The sequence below is a fragment of the Oncorhynchus gorbuscha genome, linkage group LG21 (genome assembly GCF_021184085.1).
Source record: "Oncorhynchus gorbuscha isolate QuinsamMale2020 ecotype Even-year linkage group LG21, OgorEven_v1.0, whole genome shotgun sequence".
NCBI classification, from domain to species: Eukaryota; Metazoa; Chordata; class Actinopteri; order Salmoniformes; family Salmonidae; genus Oncorhynchus; species Oncorhynchus gorbuscha.
Window position 1 is genome coordinate 209,924 of NC_060193.1, and position 18,898 is coordinate 228,821.

Below are 18,898 nucleotides of genomic sequence, written 5' to 3' on the forward strand. Positions count from 1 at the left end.
TGTCTGATAAACCTAATGATGTGTCTGACTGATAAACCTAATGATGTGTCTGACTGATAAACCTAATGATGTGTCTGATAAACCTAATGATGTGTCTGACTGATAAACCTAATGATGTGTTTGATAAACCTAATGATGTGTTTGATAAACCTAATGATGTGTCTGATAAACCTAATGATGTGTCTGATAAACCTAATGATGTGTCTGACTGATAAACCTAATGATGTGTCTGACTGAAACCTAATGATGTGTCTGACTGATAAACCTAATGATGTGTCTGATAAACCTAATGATGTGTCTGATAAACCTAATGATGTGTCTGATAAACCTAATGATGTGTCTGTCTGATAAACCTAATGATGTGTCTGTCTGATAAACCTAATGATGTGTCTGATAAACCTAATGATGTGTCTGATAAACCTAATGATGTGTCTGATAAACCTAATGATGTGTCTGATAAACCTAATGATGTGTCTGATAAACCTAATGATGTGTCTGATAAACCTAATGATGTGTCTGACTGATAAACCTAATGATGTGTTTGATAAACCTAATGATGTGTCTGACTGATAAACCTAATGATGTGTCTGATAAACCTAATGATGTGTCTGACTGATAAACCTAATGATGTGTCTGATAACCTAATGATGTGTCTGTCTGATAAACCTAATGATGTGTCTGACTGATAAACCTAATGATGTGTCTGACTGATAAACCTAATGATGTGTCTGACTGATAAACCTAATGATGTGTCTGACTGATAAACCTAATGATGTGTCTGACTGATAAACCTAATGATGTGTCTGACTGATAAACCTAATGATGTGTCTGACTGATAAACCTAATGATGTGTCTGACTGATAAACCTAATGATGTGTCTGACTGATAAACCTAATGATGTGTCTGTCTGATAAACCTAATGATGTGTCTGACTGATAAACCTAATGATGTGTCTGACTGATAAACCTAATGATGTGTCTGATAAACCTAATGATGTGTCTGATAAACCTAATGATGTGTCTGATAAACCTAATGATGTGTCTGATAAACCTAATGATGTGTCTGATAAACCTAATGATGTGTCTGATAAACCTAATGATGTGTCTGATAAACCTAATGATGTGTCTGATAAACCTAATGATGTGTCTGATAAACCTAATGATGTGTCTGATAAACCTAATGATGTGTCTGACTGATAAACCTAATGATGTGTTTGATAAACCTAATGATGTGTCTGACTGATAAACCTAATGATGTGTCTGATAAACCTAATGATGTGTCTGACTGATAAACCTAATGATGTGTCTGACTGATAAACCTAATGATGTGTCTGACTGATAAACCTAATGATGTGTCTGACTGATAAACCTAATGATGTGTCTGACTGATAAACCTAATGATGTGTCTGTCTGATAAACCTAATGATGTGACTGATAAACCTAATGATGTGTCTAATAAACCTAATGATGTGTCTGATAAACCTAATGATGTGTCTGACTGATAAACCTAATGATGTGTCTGACTGATAAACCTAATGATGTGTCTGACTGATAAACCTAATGATGTGTCTGACTGATAAACCTAATGATGTGTCTGACTGATAAACCTAATGATGTGTCTGACTGATAAACCTAATGATGTGTCTGACTGATAAACCTAATGATGTGTCTGACTGATAAACCTAATGATGTGTCTGACTGATAAACCTAATGATGTGTCTGATAAACCTAATGATGTGACTGATAAACCTAATGATGTGACTGATAAACCTAATGATGTGACTGATAAACCTAATGATGTGACTGATAAACCTAATGATGTGTCTGATAAACCTAATGATGTGTCTGACTGATAAACCTAATGATGTGTCTGACTGATAAACCTAATGATGTGTCTGACTGATAAACCTAATGATGTGTCTGACTGATAAACCTAATGATGTGTCTGACTGATAAACCTAATGATGTGTCTGACTGATAAACCTAATGATGTGTCTGATAAACCTAATGATGTGTCTGACTGATAAACCTAATGATGTGTCTGACTGATAAACCTAATGATGTGTCTGACTGATAAACCTAATGATGTGTCTGACTGATAAACCTAATGATGTGTCTGACTGATAAACCTAATGATGTGTCTGACTGATAAACCTAATGATGTGTCTGACTGATAAACCTAATGATGTGTCTGACTGATAAACCTAATGATGTGTCTGACTGATAAACCTAATGATGTGTCTGATAAACCTAATGATGTGACTGATAAACCTAATGATGTGACTGATAAACCTAATGATGTGACTGATAAACCTAATGATGTGACTGATAAACCTAATGATGTGTCTGATAAACCTAATGATGTGTCTGACTGATAAACCTAATGATGTGTCTGACTGATAAACCTAATGATGTGTCTGACTGATAAACCTAATGATGTGTCTGACTGATAAACCTAATGATGTGTCTGACTGATAAACCTAATGATGTGTCTGATAAACCTAATGATGTGTCTGACTGATAAACCTAATGATGTGTCTGACTGATAAACCTAATGATGTGTCTGACTGATAAACCTAATGATGTGTCTGACTGATAAACCTAATGATGTGTCTGACTGATAAACCTAATGATGTGTCTGACTGATAAACCTAATGATGTGTCTGATAAACCTAATGATGTGTCTGACTGATAAACCTAATGATGTGTCTGACTGATAAACCTAATGATGTGTCTGACTGATAAACCTAATGATGTGTCTGACTGATAAACCTAATGATGTGTCTGATAAACCTAATGATGTGTCTGATAAACCTAATGATGTGTCTGACTGATAAACCTAATGATGTGTCTGATAAACCTAATGATGTGTCTGATAAACCTAATGATGTGTCTGACTGATAAACCTAATGATGTGTCTGATAAACCTAATGATGTGTCTGATAAACCTAATGATGTGTCTGACTGATAAACCTAATGATGTGTCTGACTGATAAACCTAATGATGTGTCTGATAAACCTAATGATGTGTCTGATAAACCTAATGATGTGTCTGTCTGATAAACCTAATGATGTGTCTGTCTGATAAACCTAATGATGTGTCTGTCTGATAAACCTAATGATGTGTCTGTCTGATAAACCTAATGATGTGTCTGTCTGATAAACCTAATGATGTGTCTGACTGATAAACCTAATGATGTGTCTGACTGATAAACCTAATGATGTGTCTGACTGATAAACCTAATGATGTGTCTGACTGATAAACCTAATGATGTGTCTGACTGATAAACCTAATGATGTGTCTGACTGATAAACCTAATGATGTGTCTGACTGATAAACCTAATGATGTGTCTGACTGATAAACCTAATGATGTGTCTGACTGATAAACCTAATGATGTGTCTGACTGATAAACCTAATGATGTGTCTGATAAACCTAATGATGTGTCTGATAAACCTAATGATGTGTCTGATAAACCTAATGATGTGTCTGACTGATAAACCTAATGATGTGTCTGATAAACCTAATGATGTGTCTGACTGATAAACCTAATGATGTGTCTGACTGATAAACCTAATGATGTGTCTGACTGATAAACCTAATGATGTGTCTGACTGATAAACCTAATGATGTGTCTGACTGATAAACCTAATGATGTGTCTGTCTGATAAACCTAATGATGTGACTGATAAACCTAATGATGTGTCTAATAAACCTAATGATGTGTCTGATAAACCTAATGATGTGTCTGACTGATAAACCTAATGATGTGTCTGACTGATAAACCTAATGATGTGTCTGACTGATAAACCTAATGATGTGTCTGACTGATAAACCTAATGATGTGTCTGACTGATAAACCTAATGATGTGTCTGACTGATAAACCTAATGATGTGTCTGACTGATAAACCTAATGATGTGTCTGACTGATAAACCTAATGATGTGTCTGACTGATAAACCTAATGATGTGTCTGATAAACCTAATGATGTGACTGATAAACCTAATGATGTGACTGATAAACCTAATGATGTGTCTGATAAACCTAATGATGTGTCTGATAAACCTAATGATGTGTCTGACTGATAAACCTAATGATGTGTCTGACTGATAAACCTAATGATGTGTCTGACTGATAAACCTAATGATGTGTCTGACTGATAAACCTAATGATGTGTCTGATAAACCTAATGATGTGTCTGATAAACCTAATGATGTGTCTGACTGATAAACCTAATGATGTGTCTGACTGATAAACCTAATGATGTGTCTGATAAACCTAATGATGTGTCTGACTGATAAACCTAATGATGTGTCTGATAAACCTAATGATGTGTCTGACTGATAAACCTAATGATGTGTCTGATAAACCTAATGATGTGTCTGACTGATAAACCTAATGATGTGTCTGATAAACCTAATGATGTGTCTGACTGATAAACCTAATGATGTGTCTGACTGATAAACCTAATGATGTGTCTGACTGATAAACCTAATGATGTGTCTGATAAACCTAATGATGTGTCTGATAAACCTAATGATGTGTCTGACTGATAAACCTAATGATGTGTCTGATAAACCTAATGATGTGTCTGATAAACCTAATGATGTGTCTGACTGATAAACCTAATGATGTGTCTGATAAACCTAATGATGTGTCTGATAAACCTAATGATGTGTCTGTCTGATAAACCTAATGATGTGTCTGTCTGATAAACCTAATGATGTGTCTGTCTGATAAACCTAATGATGTGTCTGTCTGATAAACCTAATGATGTGTCTGTCTGATAAACCTAATGATGTGTCTGTCTGATAAACCTAATGATGTGTCTGACTGATAAACCTAATGATGTGTCTGACTGATAAACCTAATGATGTGTCTGACTGATAAACCTAATGATGTGTCTGACTGATAAACCTAATGATGTGTCTGACTGATAAACCTAATGATGTGTCTGACTGATAAACCTAATGATGTGTCTGACTGATAAACCTAATGATGTGTCTGACTGATAAACCTAATGATGTGTCTGATAAACCTAATGATGTGTCTGATAAACCTAATGATGTGTCTGACTGATAAACCTAATGATGTGTCTGATAAACCTAATGATGTGTCTGATAAACCTAATGATGTGTCTGTCTGATAAACCTAATGATGTGTCTGTCTGATAAACCTAATGATGTGTCTGATAAACCTAATGATGTGTCTGATAAACCTAATGATGTGTCTGATAAACCTAATGATGTGTCTGATAAACCTAATGATGTGTCTGATAAACCTAATGATGTGTCTGATAAACCTAATGATGTGTCTGATAAACCTAATGATGTGTCTGATAAACCTAATGATGTGTCTGACTGATAAACCTAATGATGTGTCTGACTGATAAACCTAATGATGTGTCTGATAAACCTAATGATGTGTCTGATAAACCTAATGATGTGTCTGACTGATAAACCTAATGATGTGTCTGACTGATAAACCTAATGATGTGTCTGATAAACCTAATGATGTGTCTGACTGATAAACCTAATGATGTGTCTGATAAACCTAATGATGTGTCTGACTGATAAACCTAATGATGTGTCTGATAAACCTAATGATGTGTCTGACTGATAAACCTAATGATGTGTCTGATAAACCTAATGATGTGTCTGACTGATAAACCTAATGATGTGTCTGATAAACCTAATGATGTGACTGATAAACCTAATGATGTGACTGATAAACCTAATGATGTGACTGATAAACCTAATGATGTGACTGATAAACCTAATGATGTGTCTGATAAACCTAATGATGTGTCTGATAAACCTAATGATGTGTCTGATAAACCTAATGATGTGTCTGTCTGATAAACCTAATGATGTGTCTGTCTGATAAACCTAATGATGTGTCTGTCTGATAAACCTAATGATGTGTCTGTCTGATAAACCTAATGATGTGTCTGACTGATAAACCTAATGATGTGTCTGACTGATAAACCTAATGATGTGTCTGACTGATAAACCTAATGATGTGTCTGACTGATAAACCTAATGATGTGTCTGACTGATAAACCTAATGATGTGTCTGACTGATAAACCTAATGATGTGTCTGACTGATAAACCTAATGATGTGTCTGACTGATAAACCTAATGATGTGTCTGATAAACCTAATGATGTGTCTGACTGATAAACCTAATGATGTGTCTGATAAACCTAATGATGTGTCTGATAAACCTAATGATGTGTCTGATAAACCTAATGATGTGTCTGATAAACCTAATGATGTGTCTGATAAACCTAATGATGTGTCTGATAAACCTAATAATGTGTCTGACTGATAAACCTAATAATGTGTCTGTCTGATAAACCTAATGATGTGTCTGATAAACCTAATGATGTGTCTGATAAACCTAATGATGTGTCTGACTGATAAACCTAATGATGTGTCTGATAAACCTAATGATGTGTCTGACTGATAAACCTAATGATGTGTCTGATAAACCTAATGATGTGTCTGATAAACCTAATGATGTGTCTGATAAACCTAATGATGTGTCTGATAAACCTAATGATGTGTCTGATAAACCTAATGATGTGTCTGATAAACCTAATGATGTGTCTGACTGATAAACCTAATGATGTGTCTGACTGATAAACCTAATGATGTGTCTGACTGATAAACCTAATGATGTGTCTGATAAACCTAATGATGTGTCTGATAAACCTAATGATGTGTCTGATAAACCTAATGATGTGTCTGATAAACCTAATGATGTGTCTGATAAACCTAATGATGTGTCTGATAAACCTAATGGTAACTGGTCCGGCAACAAATTTTCCTAAAGGAAACCATGGGTGGTGGTGTGTAATGGTGTGATTGTGTGTGTGATAGTGTGTAGTAGTGTAATTGTGTGTGTGTAGTAGTGTAAATTGGGGTCGCATTGGTTGGCGCGTTGGACTAGTAACTGAAAGGTTGCTAGATGGAATCCCCCAAGCTGACAAGGTAAAAATCTGTCATTCTGCCCCTGAACAAGGAACCCACTGTTCCGAGGCCAGTTAACCCACTGTTCCGAGGCCAGTTAACCCACTGTTCCGAGGCCAGTTAACCCACTGTTCCGAGGCCAGTTAACCCACTGTTCCGAGGCCAGTTAACCCACTGTTCCGAGGCCAGTTAACCCACTGTTCCGAGGCCAGTTAACCCACTGTTCCGAAACCAGTTAACCCACTGTTCCGAGGCCAGTTAACCCACTGTTCCGAGGCCAGTTAACCCACTGTTCCGAGGCCAGTTAACCCACTGTTCCTAGACCAGTTAACCCACTGTTCCTAGACCAGTTAACCCACTGTTGCTAGACCAGTTAACCCACTGTTCCTAGACCAGTTAACCCACTGTTCCTAGACCAGTTAACCCACTGTTCCTAGACCAGTTAACCCACTGTTCCTAGACCAGTTAACCCACTGTTCCTAGACCAGTTAACCCACTGTTCCTAGACCAGTTAACCCACTGTTCCTAGACCAGTTAACCCACTGTTCCGAGGCCAGTTAACACCAATGTAACGACTCTAGGCCAATTGTGCGTCGCCCCATTGACCTCGCGGCCGGCTGCGACAGAGCCTGGGCTCGAACCCAGAGTCTCTGGTGGCACAGCTAGCACTGTGAATTCGTTGTTAAATAATTTAAATAAATAAAACATTTAAAGGGTGTGTATAGTAGTATAATTGTGTCTGTGTGTGAGGCTTTTACCTCCAGAGTTGAGGTATCTCTTCCCAGTGTGTAGCAATGTAATTCTGCGTGTGTGTATGTGTGTGTGTTTTACCTCCAGAGTTGAGGTATCTCTTCCTGGTGTGTAGTAGTGTGTGTGTGTGTGTATGTGTGTTTTACCTCCAGAGTTGAGGTATCTCTTCCCGGTGTGGACAGGGGGGTATTTGGGGGCTAGTTTCTGGTCAGGCCAACAGAAGCCCTCGGCAGAGAACACCAGCCGATGACCCAGTCTGGAAAACTTCCACAGCAACTCTTCTGGACCACTGGCTAGGATTACATCATAACTACAGAGGAAGAGGAGGGAGCCTTCATCATCCCCATCGTCATTCCAGGGCCCACCAGCCCACCTCATATTAGATCAAGCAGAGAGGGTGGGGCAACACCCAACCACAAACAGCCCCCCCTCCCCACAAAAACACACAGAGAGAGAGATAGAAGAGGTCTCAGGAGTGTGTGTGTCGGTAGAACAAAGAATCGTTTCAAAAGGGAGCGAGTAGAAGGAGGGAAGGCCAGAGGACAGGAAGAGGAGGGAAGGACAGGAAGAGGAGGGAAGGACAGGGGACAGGGGACAGGAAGAGGGAAGGAAGGACAGGAAGAGGAGGGAAGGACAGGAAGAGGAGGGAGACAGGAAGAGGAGGGAGACAGGAAGAGAGGGAAGGACAGGAAGAGAGGGAAGGACAGGAAGAGAGGGAAGGACAGGAAGAGAGGGAAGGACAGGAAGAGAGGGAAGGACCGGAAGAGGAGGGAAGGACAGAGGACAGGAGTGCAGACGCCAGACGTGCTAGTGTAGACGTGCTAGTGTAGACGTGCTAGTGTAGACGTGCTAGTGTAGACAACACAAGCTAGTGTAGACGTGCTAGTGTAGACGTGCTAGTGTAGACGTGCTAGTGTAGACGTGCTAGTGTAGACAACACAAGCTAGTGTAGACGTGCTAGTGTAGACGTGCTAGTGTAGACAACACAAGCTAGTGTAGACGTGCTAGTGTAGACGTGCTAGTGTAGACGTGCTAGTGTAGACAACACAAGCTAGTGTAGACGTGCTAGTGTAGACGTGCTAGTGTAGACGTGCTAGTGTAGACAACACAAGCTAGTGTAGACGTGCTAGTGTAGACGTGCTAGTGTAGACGTGCTAGTGTAGACAACACAAGCTAGTGTAGACGTGCTAGTGTAGACGTGCTAGTGTAGACGTGCTAGTGTAGACGTGCTAGTGTAGACAACACAAGCTAGTGTAGACGTGCTAGTGTAGACGTGCTAGTGGAGACGTGCTAGTGTAGACGTGCTAGTGTAGACAACACAAGCTAGTGTAGACGTGCTAGTGTAGACAACACAAGCTAGTGTAGACGTGCTAGTGGAGACGTGCTAGTGTAGACAACACAAGCTAGTGTAGACGTGCTAGTGTAGACGTGCTAGTGGAGACGTGCTAGTGGAGACGTACTAGTGTAGACGTGCTAGTGTAGACGTGCTAGTGTAGACAACACAAGCTAGTGTAGACGTGCTAGTGGAGACGTGCTAGTGTAGACAACACAAGCTAGTGTAGACGTGCTAGTGTAGACGTGCTAGTGTAGACGTGCTAGTGTAGACAACACAAGCTAGTGGAGACATGCTAGTGTAGACGTGCTAGTGTAGACGTGCTAGTGTAGACGTGCTAGTGTAGACAACACAAGCTAGTGGAGACATGCTAGTGTAGACGTGCTAGTGTAGACAACACAAGCTAGTGTAGACAACATGTGTTACAGTAGACCCACCTGTCCACAAACATAATGACCATGTCCTTCTAGTGTAGACTAGTGTAGACCCACCTGTCCACAAACATAATGACCATGTCCTTCTAGTGTAGACTAGTGTAGACCCACCTGTCCACAAAAATAATGACCATGTCCTTCTAGTGTAGACTAGTGTAGACCCACCTGTCCACAAACATAATGACCATGTCCTTCTAGTGTAGACTAGTGTAGACCCACCTGTCCACAAAAATAATGACCATGTCCTTCTAGTGTAGACTAGTGTAGACTAGTGTAGACCCACCTGTCCACAAACATAATGACCATGTCCTTCTAGTGTAGACTAGTGTAGACTAGTGTAGACCCACCTGTCCACAAACATAATGACCATGTCCTTCTAGTGTAGACTAGTGTAGACCCACCTGTCCACAAACATAATGACCATGTCCTTCTTGGCAGAGTGTTTGAGGAGTTCTGTCTTCAGCCAGCGAACTTTCTGACCTCCTCCTACAGTACGAGCAACGTCTCCTCCCTTCCACTGTTCACCTAGACCCAGCACCTACACACACCGGATCACACACACACATATTTTACAGTGAATGTGTGTGTAGGTGTGTGTGTAGGTGTGGGAGTGTGTGTGTGTGTGTGTGTGTGTGTGTGTGTGTGTGTGTGTGTGTGTGTGTGTGTGTGTGTGTGTGTGTGTGTGTGTGTGTGTGTGTGTGTGTGTGGTGTGTGTGTAGGTGTGTGTGTAGGTGTGTGTGTGTGTAGGTGTGTAGGTGTGTAGGTGTGTGTAGGTGTGTGTAGGTGTGTGTGTAGGTGTGTGTGTAGGTGTGTGTGTAGTGTGTGTAGGTGTGTGTGTAGGTGTGTGTGTGTGTGTGTGTGTGTGTGTGTGTGTGTGTGTGTGTGTGTGTGTGTGTGTGTGTGTGTGTGTGTGTGTGTGTGTGTGTGTGTGTGTGTGTGTGTGTGTGTGGGTGTGTGTGTGTGTAGGTGTGTGTGTGTGTGTAGGTGTGTGTGTAGGTGTGTGTGTGTGTAGGTGTGTGTGTGTGTGTGTGTGTGTAGGTGTGTGTCTAGGTATGGGAGTGTGTCTAGGTATGGGAGTGTGTCTAGGTATGGGAGTGTGTCTAGGTGTGGGAGTGTGTCTAGGAGTGGGAGTGTGTCTAGGTATGGGAGTGTGTCTAGGTATGGGAGTGTGTCTAGGTGTGGGAGTGTGTCTAGGAGTGGGAGTGTGTCTAGGTATGGGAGTGTGTCTAGGTATGGGAGTGTGTCTAGGTATGGGAGTGTGTCTAGGTATGGGAGTGTGTCTAGGTGTGGGAGTGTGTCTAGGTGTGGGAGTGTGTCTAGGTATGGGAGTGTGTCTAGGTATGGGAGTGTGTCTAGGTATGGGAGTGTGTCTAGGTGTGGGAGTGTGTCTAGGAGTGGGAGTGTGTCTAGGTGTGGGAGTGTGTCTAGGTGTGGGAGTGTGTCTAGGTGTGGGAGTGTGTCTAGGTGTGGGAGTGTGTCTAGGTGTGGGAGTGTGTCTAGGTGTGGGAGTGTGTCTAGGTATGGGAGTGTGTCTAGGTATGGGAGTGTGTCTAGGTATGGGAGTGTGTCTAGGTATGGGAGTGTGTCTAGGAGTGGGAGTGTGTCTAGGAGTGGGAGTGTGTCTAGGTATGGGAGTGTGTCTAGGTATGGGAGTGTGTCTAGGTATGGGAGTGTGTCTAGGTATGGGAGTGTGTCTAGGTATGGGAGTGTGTCTAGGTATGGGAGTGTGTCTAGGTATGGGAGTGTGTCTAGGTGTGGGAGTGTGTCTAGGTATGGGAGTGTGTCTAGGTGTGGGAGTGTGTCTAGGTGTGGGAGTGTGTCTAGGTGTGGGAGTGTGTCTAGGAGTGGGAGTGTGTCTAGGAGTGGGAGTGTGTATAGGTGTGGGAGTGTGTCTAGGAGTGGGAGTGTGTCTAGGAGTGGGAGTGTGTCTAGGAGTGGGAGTGTGTCTAGGAGTGGGAGTGTGTCTAGGTATGGGAGTGTGTCTAGGTATGGGAGTGTGTCTAGGTATGGGAGTGTGTCTAGGAGTGGGAGTGTGTCTAGGTGTGGGAGTGTGTCTAGGTGTGGGAGTGTGTCTAGGTGTGGGAGTGTGTCTAGGTGTGGGAGTGTGTCTAGGTGTGGGAGTGTGTCTAGGTGTGGGAGTGTGTCTAGGTGTGGGAGTGTGTCTAGGTGTGGGAGTGTGTCTAGGTGTGGGAGTGTGTCTAGGTGTGGGAGTGTGTCTAGGTGTGGGAGTGTGTCTAGGTGTGGGAGTGTGTCTAGGTGTGGGAGTGTGAGTGTGTCTAGGTGTGGGAGTGTGTCTAGGTGTGGGAGTGTGTCTAGGTGTGGGAGTGTGTCTAGGTGTGGGAGTGTGTCTAGGTGTGGGAGTGTGTCTAGGTGTGGGAGTGTGTCTAGGTGTGGGAGTGTGTCTAGGTGTGGGAGTGTGTCTAGGTGTGGGAGTGTGTCTAGGTGTGGGAGTGTGTCTAGGTGTGGGAGTGTGTCTAGGTGTGGGAGTGTGTCTAGGTGTGGGAGTGTGTCTAGGTGTGGGAGTGTGTCTAGGTGTGGGAGTGTGTCTAGGTGTGGGAGTGTGTCTAGGTGTGGGAGTGTGTCTAGGTGTGGGAGTGTGTCTAGGTGTGGGAGTGTGTCTAGGTGTGGGAGTGTGTCTAGGTGTGGGAGTGTGTCTAGGTGTGGGAGTGTGTCTAGGTGTGGGAGTGTGTCTAGGTATGGGAGTGTGTCTAGGTATGGGAGTGTGTCTAGGTATGGGAGTGTGTCTAGGTATGGGAGTGTGTCTAGGTGTGGGAGGCTGTGTAGGTGTGGGAGTGTGTGTGTGTGTGTAGGTGTTTAGGTGTGTGATGTGTTGAGGTGTCCTGTGTGAATCTAAGTGTGCGTTCTCTAATTCTCTCCTTCTCTCTTTCTTTCTCTCTCTCGGAGGACCTGAGCCCTAGGACCATGCCCCAGGACTACCTGACATGATGACTCCTTGCTGTCCCCAGTCCACCTGGCCATGCTGCTGCTCCAGTTTCAACTGGCCTGGGCCCTAGGACCATGTCTCAGGACTACCTGACATGAGGACTCCTTGCTGTCCCCAGTCCACCTGGCCATGCTCCTGCTCCAGTTTCAACTGTTCTACCTTACTATTATTCAACCATGCTGGTCATTTATGAACATTTGAACATCTTGGCCACGTTCTGTTATAATCTCCACCCGGCACAGCCAGAAGAGGACTGGCCACCCCACATATGCTCTCTCTAATTCTCTCTTTCTTTGTTTCTCTCTCTCGGAGGACCTGAGCCCTAGGACCGTGCCCCAGGACTACCTGACATGATGGCTCCTTGCTGTCCCCAGTCCACCTGACTGTGCTGCTGCTCCAGTTTCAACTGTTCTGCCTTATTATTATTTGACCATGCTGGTCATTTATGAACATTTGAACATCTTGGTCATGTTCTGTTATAATCTCTACCCGGCACAGCCAGAAGAGGACTGGCCACCCCACATAGCCCGGTTCCTCTCTAGGTTTCTTCCTAGGTTTTGGCCTTTCTAGGGAGTTTTTCCTAGCCACCGTGCTTTTACACCTGCATTGTTTGCTGTTTGGGGTTTTAGGCTGGGTTTCTGTACAGCACTTTGAGATATCAGCTGATGTACGAAGGGCTATATAAATAAATTTGATTTGATTTGATTTGATGGTGTGTGTAGGTGTTTAGGTGTGTGATGGTGTGTGTAGGTGTTTAGGAGTGTGATGGTGTGTGTAGGTGTGGAGGTGTGTGATGGTGTGTGATGGTGTGTGTAGGTGTGGAGGTGTGTGTAGGTGTGGAGGTGTGTGATGGTATGTAGGGGTGTTGGTGTGATGGTGTGTAGGGGTGTTGGTGTGATGGTGTGTAGGGGTGTCGGTGTGTGTGTAGGTGTGTGTGTAGGTGTGTTGGTGTGATGGTGTGTGTAGGTGTGTGTGTAGGTGTGTTGGTGTGATGGTGTGTGTAGGTGTGTTTGTAGGTGTGTTGGTGTGATGGTGTGTGTAGGTGTGTAGGGGTGTGTGTAGGTGTGTTGGTGTGTGTGTGTGTGTGTGTGTGTGTGTGTGTGTGTGTGTGTGTGTGTGTGTGTGTGTGTGTGTGTGTGTGTGTGTGTGTGTGTGTGTGTGTGTGTGTGTGTGTGTGTGTGTACCTTAACAGTATAGTTGAACTCTTTGCTGGTTCTCATAAAGCGGGTGAAGCCATCAGTGTCCTCTGTAGCTACTGTTATTACCAAGAGATTCTCTATAGGAGAGGGGAGGGGAGGAGAGGGGGAGAGAGAGAGAGGGAGAGAGAGGGAGAGAGAGAGAGAGGGAGAGAGAGGGGGAGAGAGAGAGAGGGAGAGAGAGGGGGAGAGAGAGAGAGAGAGAGAGAGGGAGAGAGAGAGAGAGGGAGAGAGAGAGAGGAGAGAGAGAGAGAGGGAGGGAGAGAGAGAGGGAGAGAGAGAGAGAGGGGGAGAGAGAGAGGGAGAGAGAGAGAGGGGGGAGAGAGAGAGAGGGGGAGAGGGAGGGGGAGAGAGAGAGAGAGGGGGAGAGGGAGGGGGAGAGGGAGGGAAAAGCAACACAATTAGACCCAACCAAATCATGAGAAAACAGTAAGATAATTACTTGAAACATTCGAAAGAATTGAACAAAAAACAGAAAAATAGAATGCTACAGTATTTGTCCCTAAACAGAGAGGACGCAGTGGCAGAATACCTGACCACTGTGACTGACCCTAAACAGAGAGGACGCAGTGGCAGAATACCTGACCACTGTGACTGACCCTAAACAGAGAGGACGCAGTGGCAGAATACCTGACCACTGTGACTGACCCTAAACAGAGAGGACGCAGTGGCAGAATACCTGACCACTGTGACTGACCCAAAATTTAGAAAAGCTTTGACTATGTACAGACTCAGTGAGCATAGCCTTGCTATTGAGAAAGGCCGCCGTAGGCAGACCTGGCACTCAAGAGAAGACAGGCTATGTGCTCACTGCCCACAAAATGAGGTGGAAACTGAGCTGCACATCCTAACCTCCTGCCCAATGTATGACCATATTAGAGACACATATTTCCCTCAGATTACACAGATCCACAAAGAATTAGAAAACAAACCTGATCTTGATAAACTCCCATATCTACTGGATGAAATACCAGTGTTTTATCACAGCAGCAAGATGTGTGACCTGTTGCCACAAGAAAAGGGCAACCAGTGAAGAACAAACACCATTGTAAATACAACCCATATTTATGCTCATTTATTTTCCTTTGGTACTTTAACTATTTGTACATGTTACAACACTGTATATAGACATAATATGACATTTGTAATGTCTTTATTCTTTGGAACTTCTGTGCAAGTAATGTTCACTGTTAATTTTTAAACCAGGTGAGTGCAGAGGATTAGACTAAACTAACCCCCCGATGACCAGACGACACTAACCCCGATGACCAGACGACACTAACCCCCGAGGACTAAACAAAACTAACCCCCCACCCCGATGACAAGACTAAACTAACCCCCTGATGACCAGACGACACTAACCCCCCGAGGACTAAACAAAACTACCGCCCCCCCCACCCACCCACCCAGACGACTAGGCTAACCCCCTCAGACGACTAGGCTAACTCCCCCACCCAGACGACTAGGCTAACCCCCTCAGACGACTAGGCTAATCCCCTCAGACGACTAGGCTAACCCCCCACCCCACCCAGACGACTAGGCTAACCCCCCTCAGACGACTAGGCTAACTCCCCCCACCCAGACGACTAGGCTAACTCCACCCACCCAGACGACTAGGCTAACCCCCCCCCCCAGACGACTAGGCTATCCCCCCCCAGACGACTAGACTAACCCCCCCCACCCAGACGACTAGGCTAACCCCCCACCCAGACGACTAGGCTACCCCCCAGACGACTAGGCTAACCCCCTCAGACGACTAGGCTAACCCCCTCAGACGACTAGGCTAACCCCTCCCCCCACCCAGACGACTAGGCTAACCCCCCCACCCAGACGACTAGGCTAACCCCCTCAGACGACTAGGCTAACCCCCTCAGACGACTAGGCTAACCCCCTCAGACGACTAGGCTAACCCCCTCAGACGACTAGGCTAACCCCCGGCTCCACAGAAGATCCAGCTGTTGACTAAGGCTGACTGACTCTTTCCATCCAGAGCCATAATATATTTACTCTTTCTAGGACTGGGAATCTGGGAATGGATTTCCCCTGCATTTCCTCAGGGAGGAAAAGAGGAGGAGAGGGGGAGGAAAGGGGTGAGAGAGGGGGGGGGTGAAGGGGAGAGAGGAGGAGGAAAGGGGATAAGAAGGGAGAGAGGAGGAGGAAAGGGGATAAGAAGGGGGAGAGGAGAGAGGGCAGGAAGGTGGGAATCACAAACCCTCCCTTGTCTCTCCAGCCGGCTGGTCAGAGGATATTCCACACGTAGCCCCCATATGCTGCTGTATGTGCTAAGAGACATGGAGTAGCGTGTGTGTGGGGGGGTTAGGGGATGCAGAAGGTTCTTTAACACCTCTCTCTCCACATCAGCTGAGTTGTCTCCTCGTGATGATTGACTCTCAGTAACATGCGAAGTAACACAGTTACATCAAACAGACCCCGTTTCAAACTGGAACGCTGTGTACTAATGTTAGCTAGTTACGTGTAAATATCATGGTATCATCATGACAGTTTAGTAAGAGTAGTTTATGTTAACAACACACCGCACCAATACTATAATACAGCACATAGCTCATAGCTTCTAATTTCAAGAGCTCCTAGCTTCTAATTTCAAGAGCTCCTAGCTTCTAATTTCAAGAGCTCCTAGCTTCTAATTTCAAGAGCCCCTAGCTCCTAGCTTCTACGTCCTAGCTTCTAATTTCAAGAGCTCCTAGCTCCTAGCTTCTAATTTAAAGAGCTCCTAGCTCCTAGCTTCTACTTTCAAGAGCTTCTGGCTCCTAGCTTCTAGCTTCGAGCTTCTAATTTCAAGAGCTCCTAGCTTCTAGCTCCTAATTTCAAGAGCTCCTAGCTTCTAGCTCCTAGCTCCTAGCTTCTAATTTCAAGAGCTTCTAGCTCCTAGCTCCTAGCTTCTAGAGCCTAGCTTCTAATTTCAAGAGCTTCTAGCTCCTAGCTTTTAGCTTCTGCTTCTAGCTTCTAATTTCAAGAGCTTCTAGCTCCTAGCTTTTAGCTTCTGCTTCTAGCTTCTAATTTCAAGAGCTTCTAGCGCCTAGCTTCTAGCTCCTAGCTTCTAATTTCAAGAGCTTCTAGCTCCTATTATTATTATTATTATTATTTAGCTCTTAGCTTCTGCTCCTAGCTTCTAGCTCCTAGCACCCATCTACACTACTGTTCAAGTTTGGGGTCACTTAGAAATGTCCTTGTTTTTTTAAAGAAAAACACATTTTTTGGTCCATTAAAATAACATCAAATTGATCAGATATACAGTAGACATTGTTCATGTTTAATGTTGTAAATGACTGTTGTTGCTGGAAACAGCTGATTTTTTATGGAATATCTACATAGACATACAGAGGCCCATTATCAGCAACCATCACTCCTGTGTTCCAATGGCACATTGTGTTAACTAATCCAAGTTTATCATTTTAAAAGGCTAATTGATCATTAGAAAACACTTTTGCAATTATGTTAGCACAGCTGAAAACTGTTGTCCTGATTAAAGAAGCAATAAAACTGACCTCCTTTAGACTAGTAGAGTATCTGGAGCATCAGCATTTGTGGGTTCGATTACAGGCTCAAAATGGCCAGAAACAAAGACCTTTCATCCGAAATTCATCAGTCTATTCTTGTTCTGAGAAATGAAGGCTATGCCATGCGAGAGATTGCCAAGACAGTCAAGATCTTGTACAACGATGTGTACTACTCCCTTCACAGAACAGCACAAACTGTCTCTAACCAGAATAGAAAGAGGAGTGGGAGGCCCCAATGCACAACTGAGCAAGTGGATAAGTACATTAGAGTGTCTAGTTTGAGAAACAGACGCCTCACAAGTCCTCAACTGGCAGCTTCATTAAATAGTACCCGCAACGTCAACCGTGAAGAGGTGAGTCCAGGATGGTCCAGTGTCTGTGTTCTTTTGCCCATCTTAATCTTTTATTTTTATTGGCCAGTCTGAGATATTGCGTTTTCTTGGCAACTCTGCCTAGAAGGGCAGCGTCCCGGAGTCGCAAGGACATTTCTAAGTGACCCCAAACTTTTGAACGGTAGTGTATCTCTATCCTCGTCCCAGTAAAAGTCAACAGCTGCATCTTTGGTTGTGTCAACACATCCAGCTGCTGAAGGCCTCCTTGGACCAAACATCACACATCAAATCTTATTATTACGCTGAATACAACAGAATACAACCATGAAATGCTTAGTTACAAGCCCACAACTAACAATGCAGATCAAGAAATACAGTTAACAAAATATTTACTAAATAAACTAAAGTTAAAAACAAACAAAAAAGTTAAACAATAAAATAACAATAATGAGGCTGTATACAGGGGATACCGGTACTTCTGTAACTAGAGGCCGAGCCTCCTCCCAGAGCAAAACGTGCTGTCATGAACCAGCAGGGAGCAGGTCTCGAACCTTTGACCTTCTAGCCCGAAGTCCGGTGCGCTATCGACTATGCCGAGTCGTTACAATATTATATTTTACTAACATCAGTGCCACTCAATTTAGGACGTTACTTTACGTTAGGTTACATTTAGTATGATATATTAGGTCCAATAAGACAGTAGGTTACATTTAGTATGATATATTAGGTCCAATAAGACAGTAGGTTACATTTAGTATGATATATTAGGTCCAATAAGACAGTAGGTTACATTTAGTATGATATATTAGGTCCAATAAGACAGTAGGTTACATTTAGTATGATATATTAGGTCCAATAAGACAGTAGGTTACATTTAGTATGATATATTAGGTCCAATAAGACAGTAGGTTACATTTAGTATGATATATTAGGTCCAATAAGACAGTAGGTTACATTTAGTATGATATATTAGGTCTAATAAGACAGTAGGTTACATTTAGTATGATATATTAGGTCCAATAAGACAGTAGGTTACATTTAGTATGATATATTAGGTCTAATAAGACAGTAGGTTACATGTAGTATGATATATTACGTCTAATAAGACAGTAGGTTACATTTAGTATGATATATTAGGTCCAATAAGACAGTAGGTTACATTTAGTATGATATATTACGTCTAATAAGACAGTAGGTTACATTTAGTATGATATATTAGGTCCAATAAGACAGTAGGTTACATTTAGTATGATATATTACGTCCAATAAGACAGTAGGTTACATTTAGTATGATATATTAGGTCCAATAAGACAGTAGGTTACATTTAGTATGATATATTAGGTCCAATAAGACAGTAGGTTACATTTAGTATGATATATTAGGTCCAATAAGACAGTAGGTTACATTTAGTATGA

At 43.0% G+C, this 18,898-nt stretch overlaps 1 protein-coding gene across 1 annotated transcript in view; it reads right to left on the bottom strand.

Annotated features, from left to right (window-relative positions):
• The window catches only part of LOC124008310 (multifunctional procollagen lysine hydroxylase and glycosyltransferase LH3-like), an 88,897-nt gene that overhangs the window by 67,456 nt on the left and 2,543 nt on the right, over positions 1 to 18,898 (bottom strand). The window contains exons 2-4 of the mRNA XM_046319476.1: positions 13,621 to 13,712; positions 9,894 to 10,030; positions 7,872 to 8,035 (exon numbers count right to left, since the gene is read on the bottom strand). Of these exons, the coding sequence (XP_046175432.1) occupies positions 7,872 to 8,035; positions 9,894 to 10,030; positions 13,621 to 13,712 (393 nt within the window). The remainder of the gene's footprint in view (positions 1 to 7,871; positions 8,036 to 9,893; positions 10,031 to 13,620; positions 13,713 to 18,898) is intronic.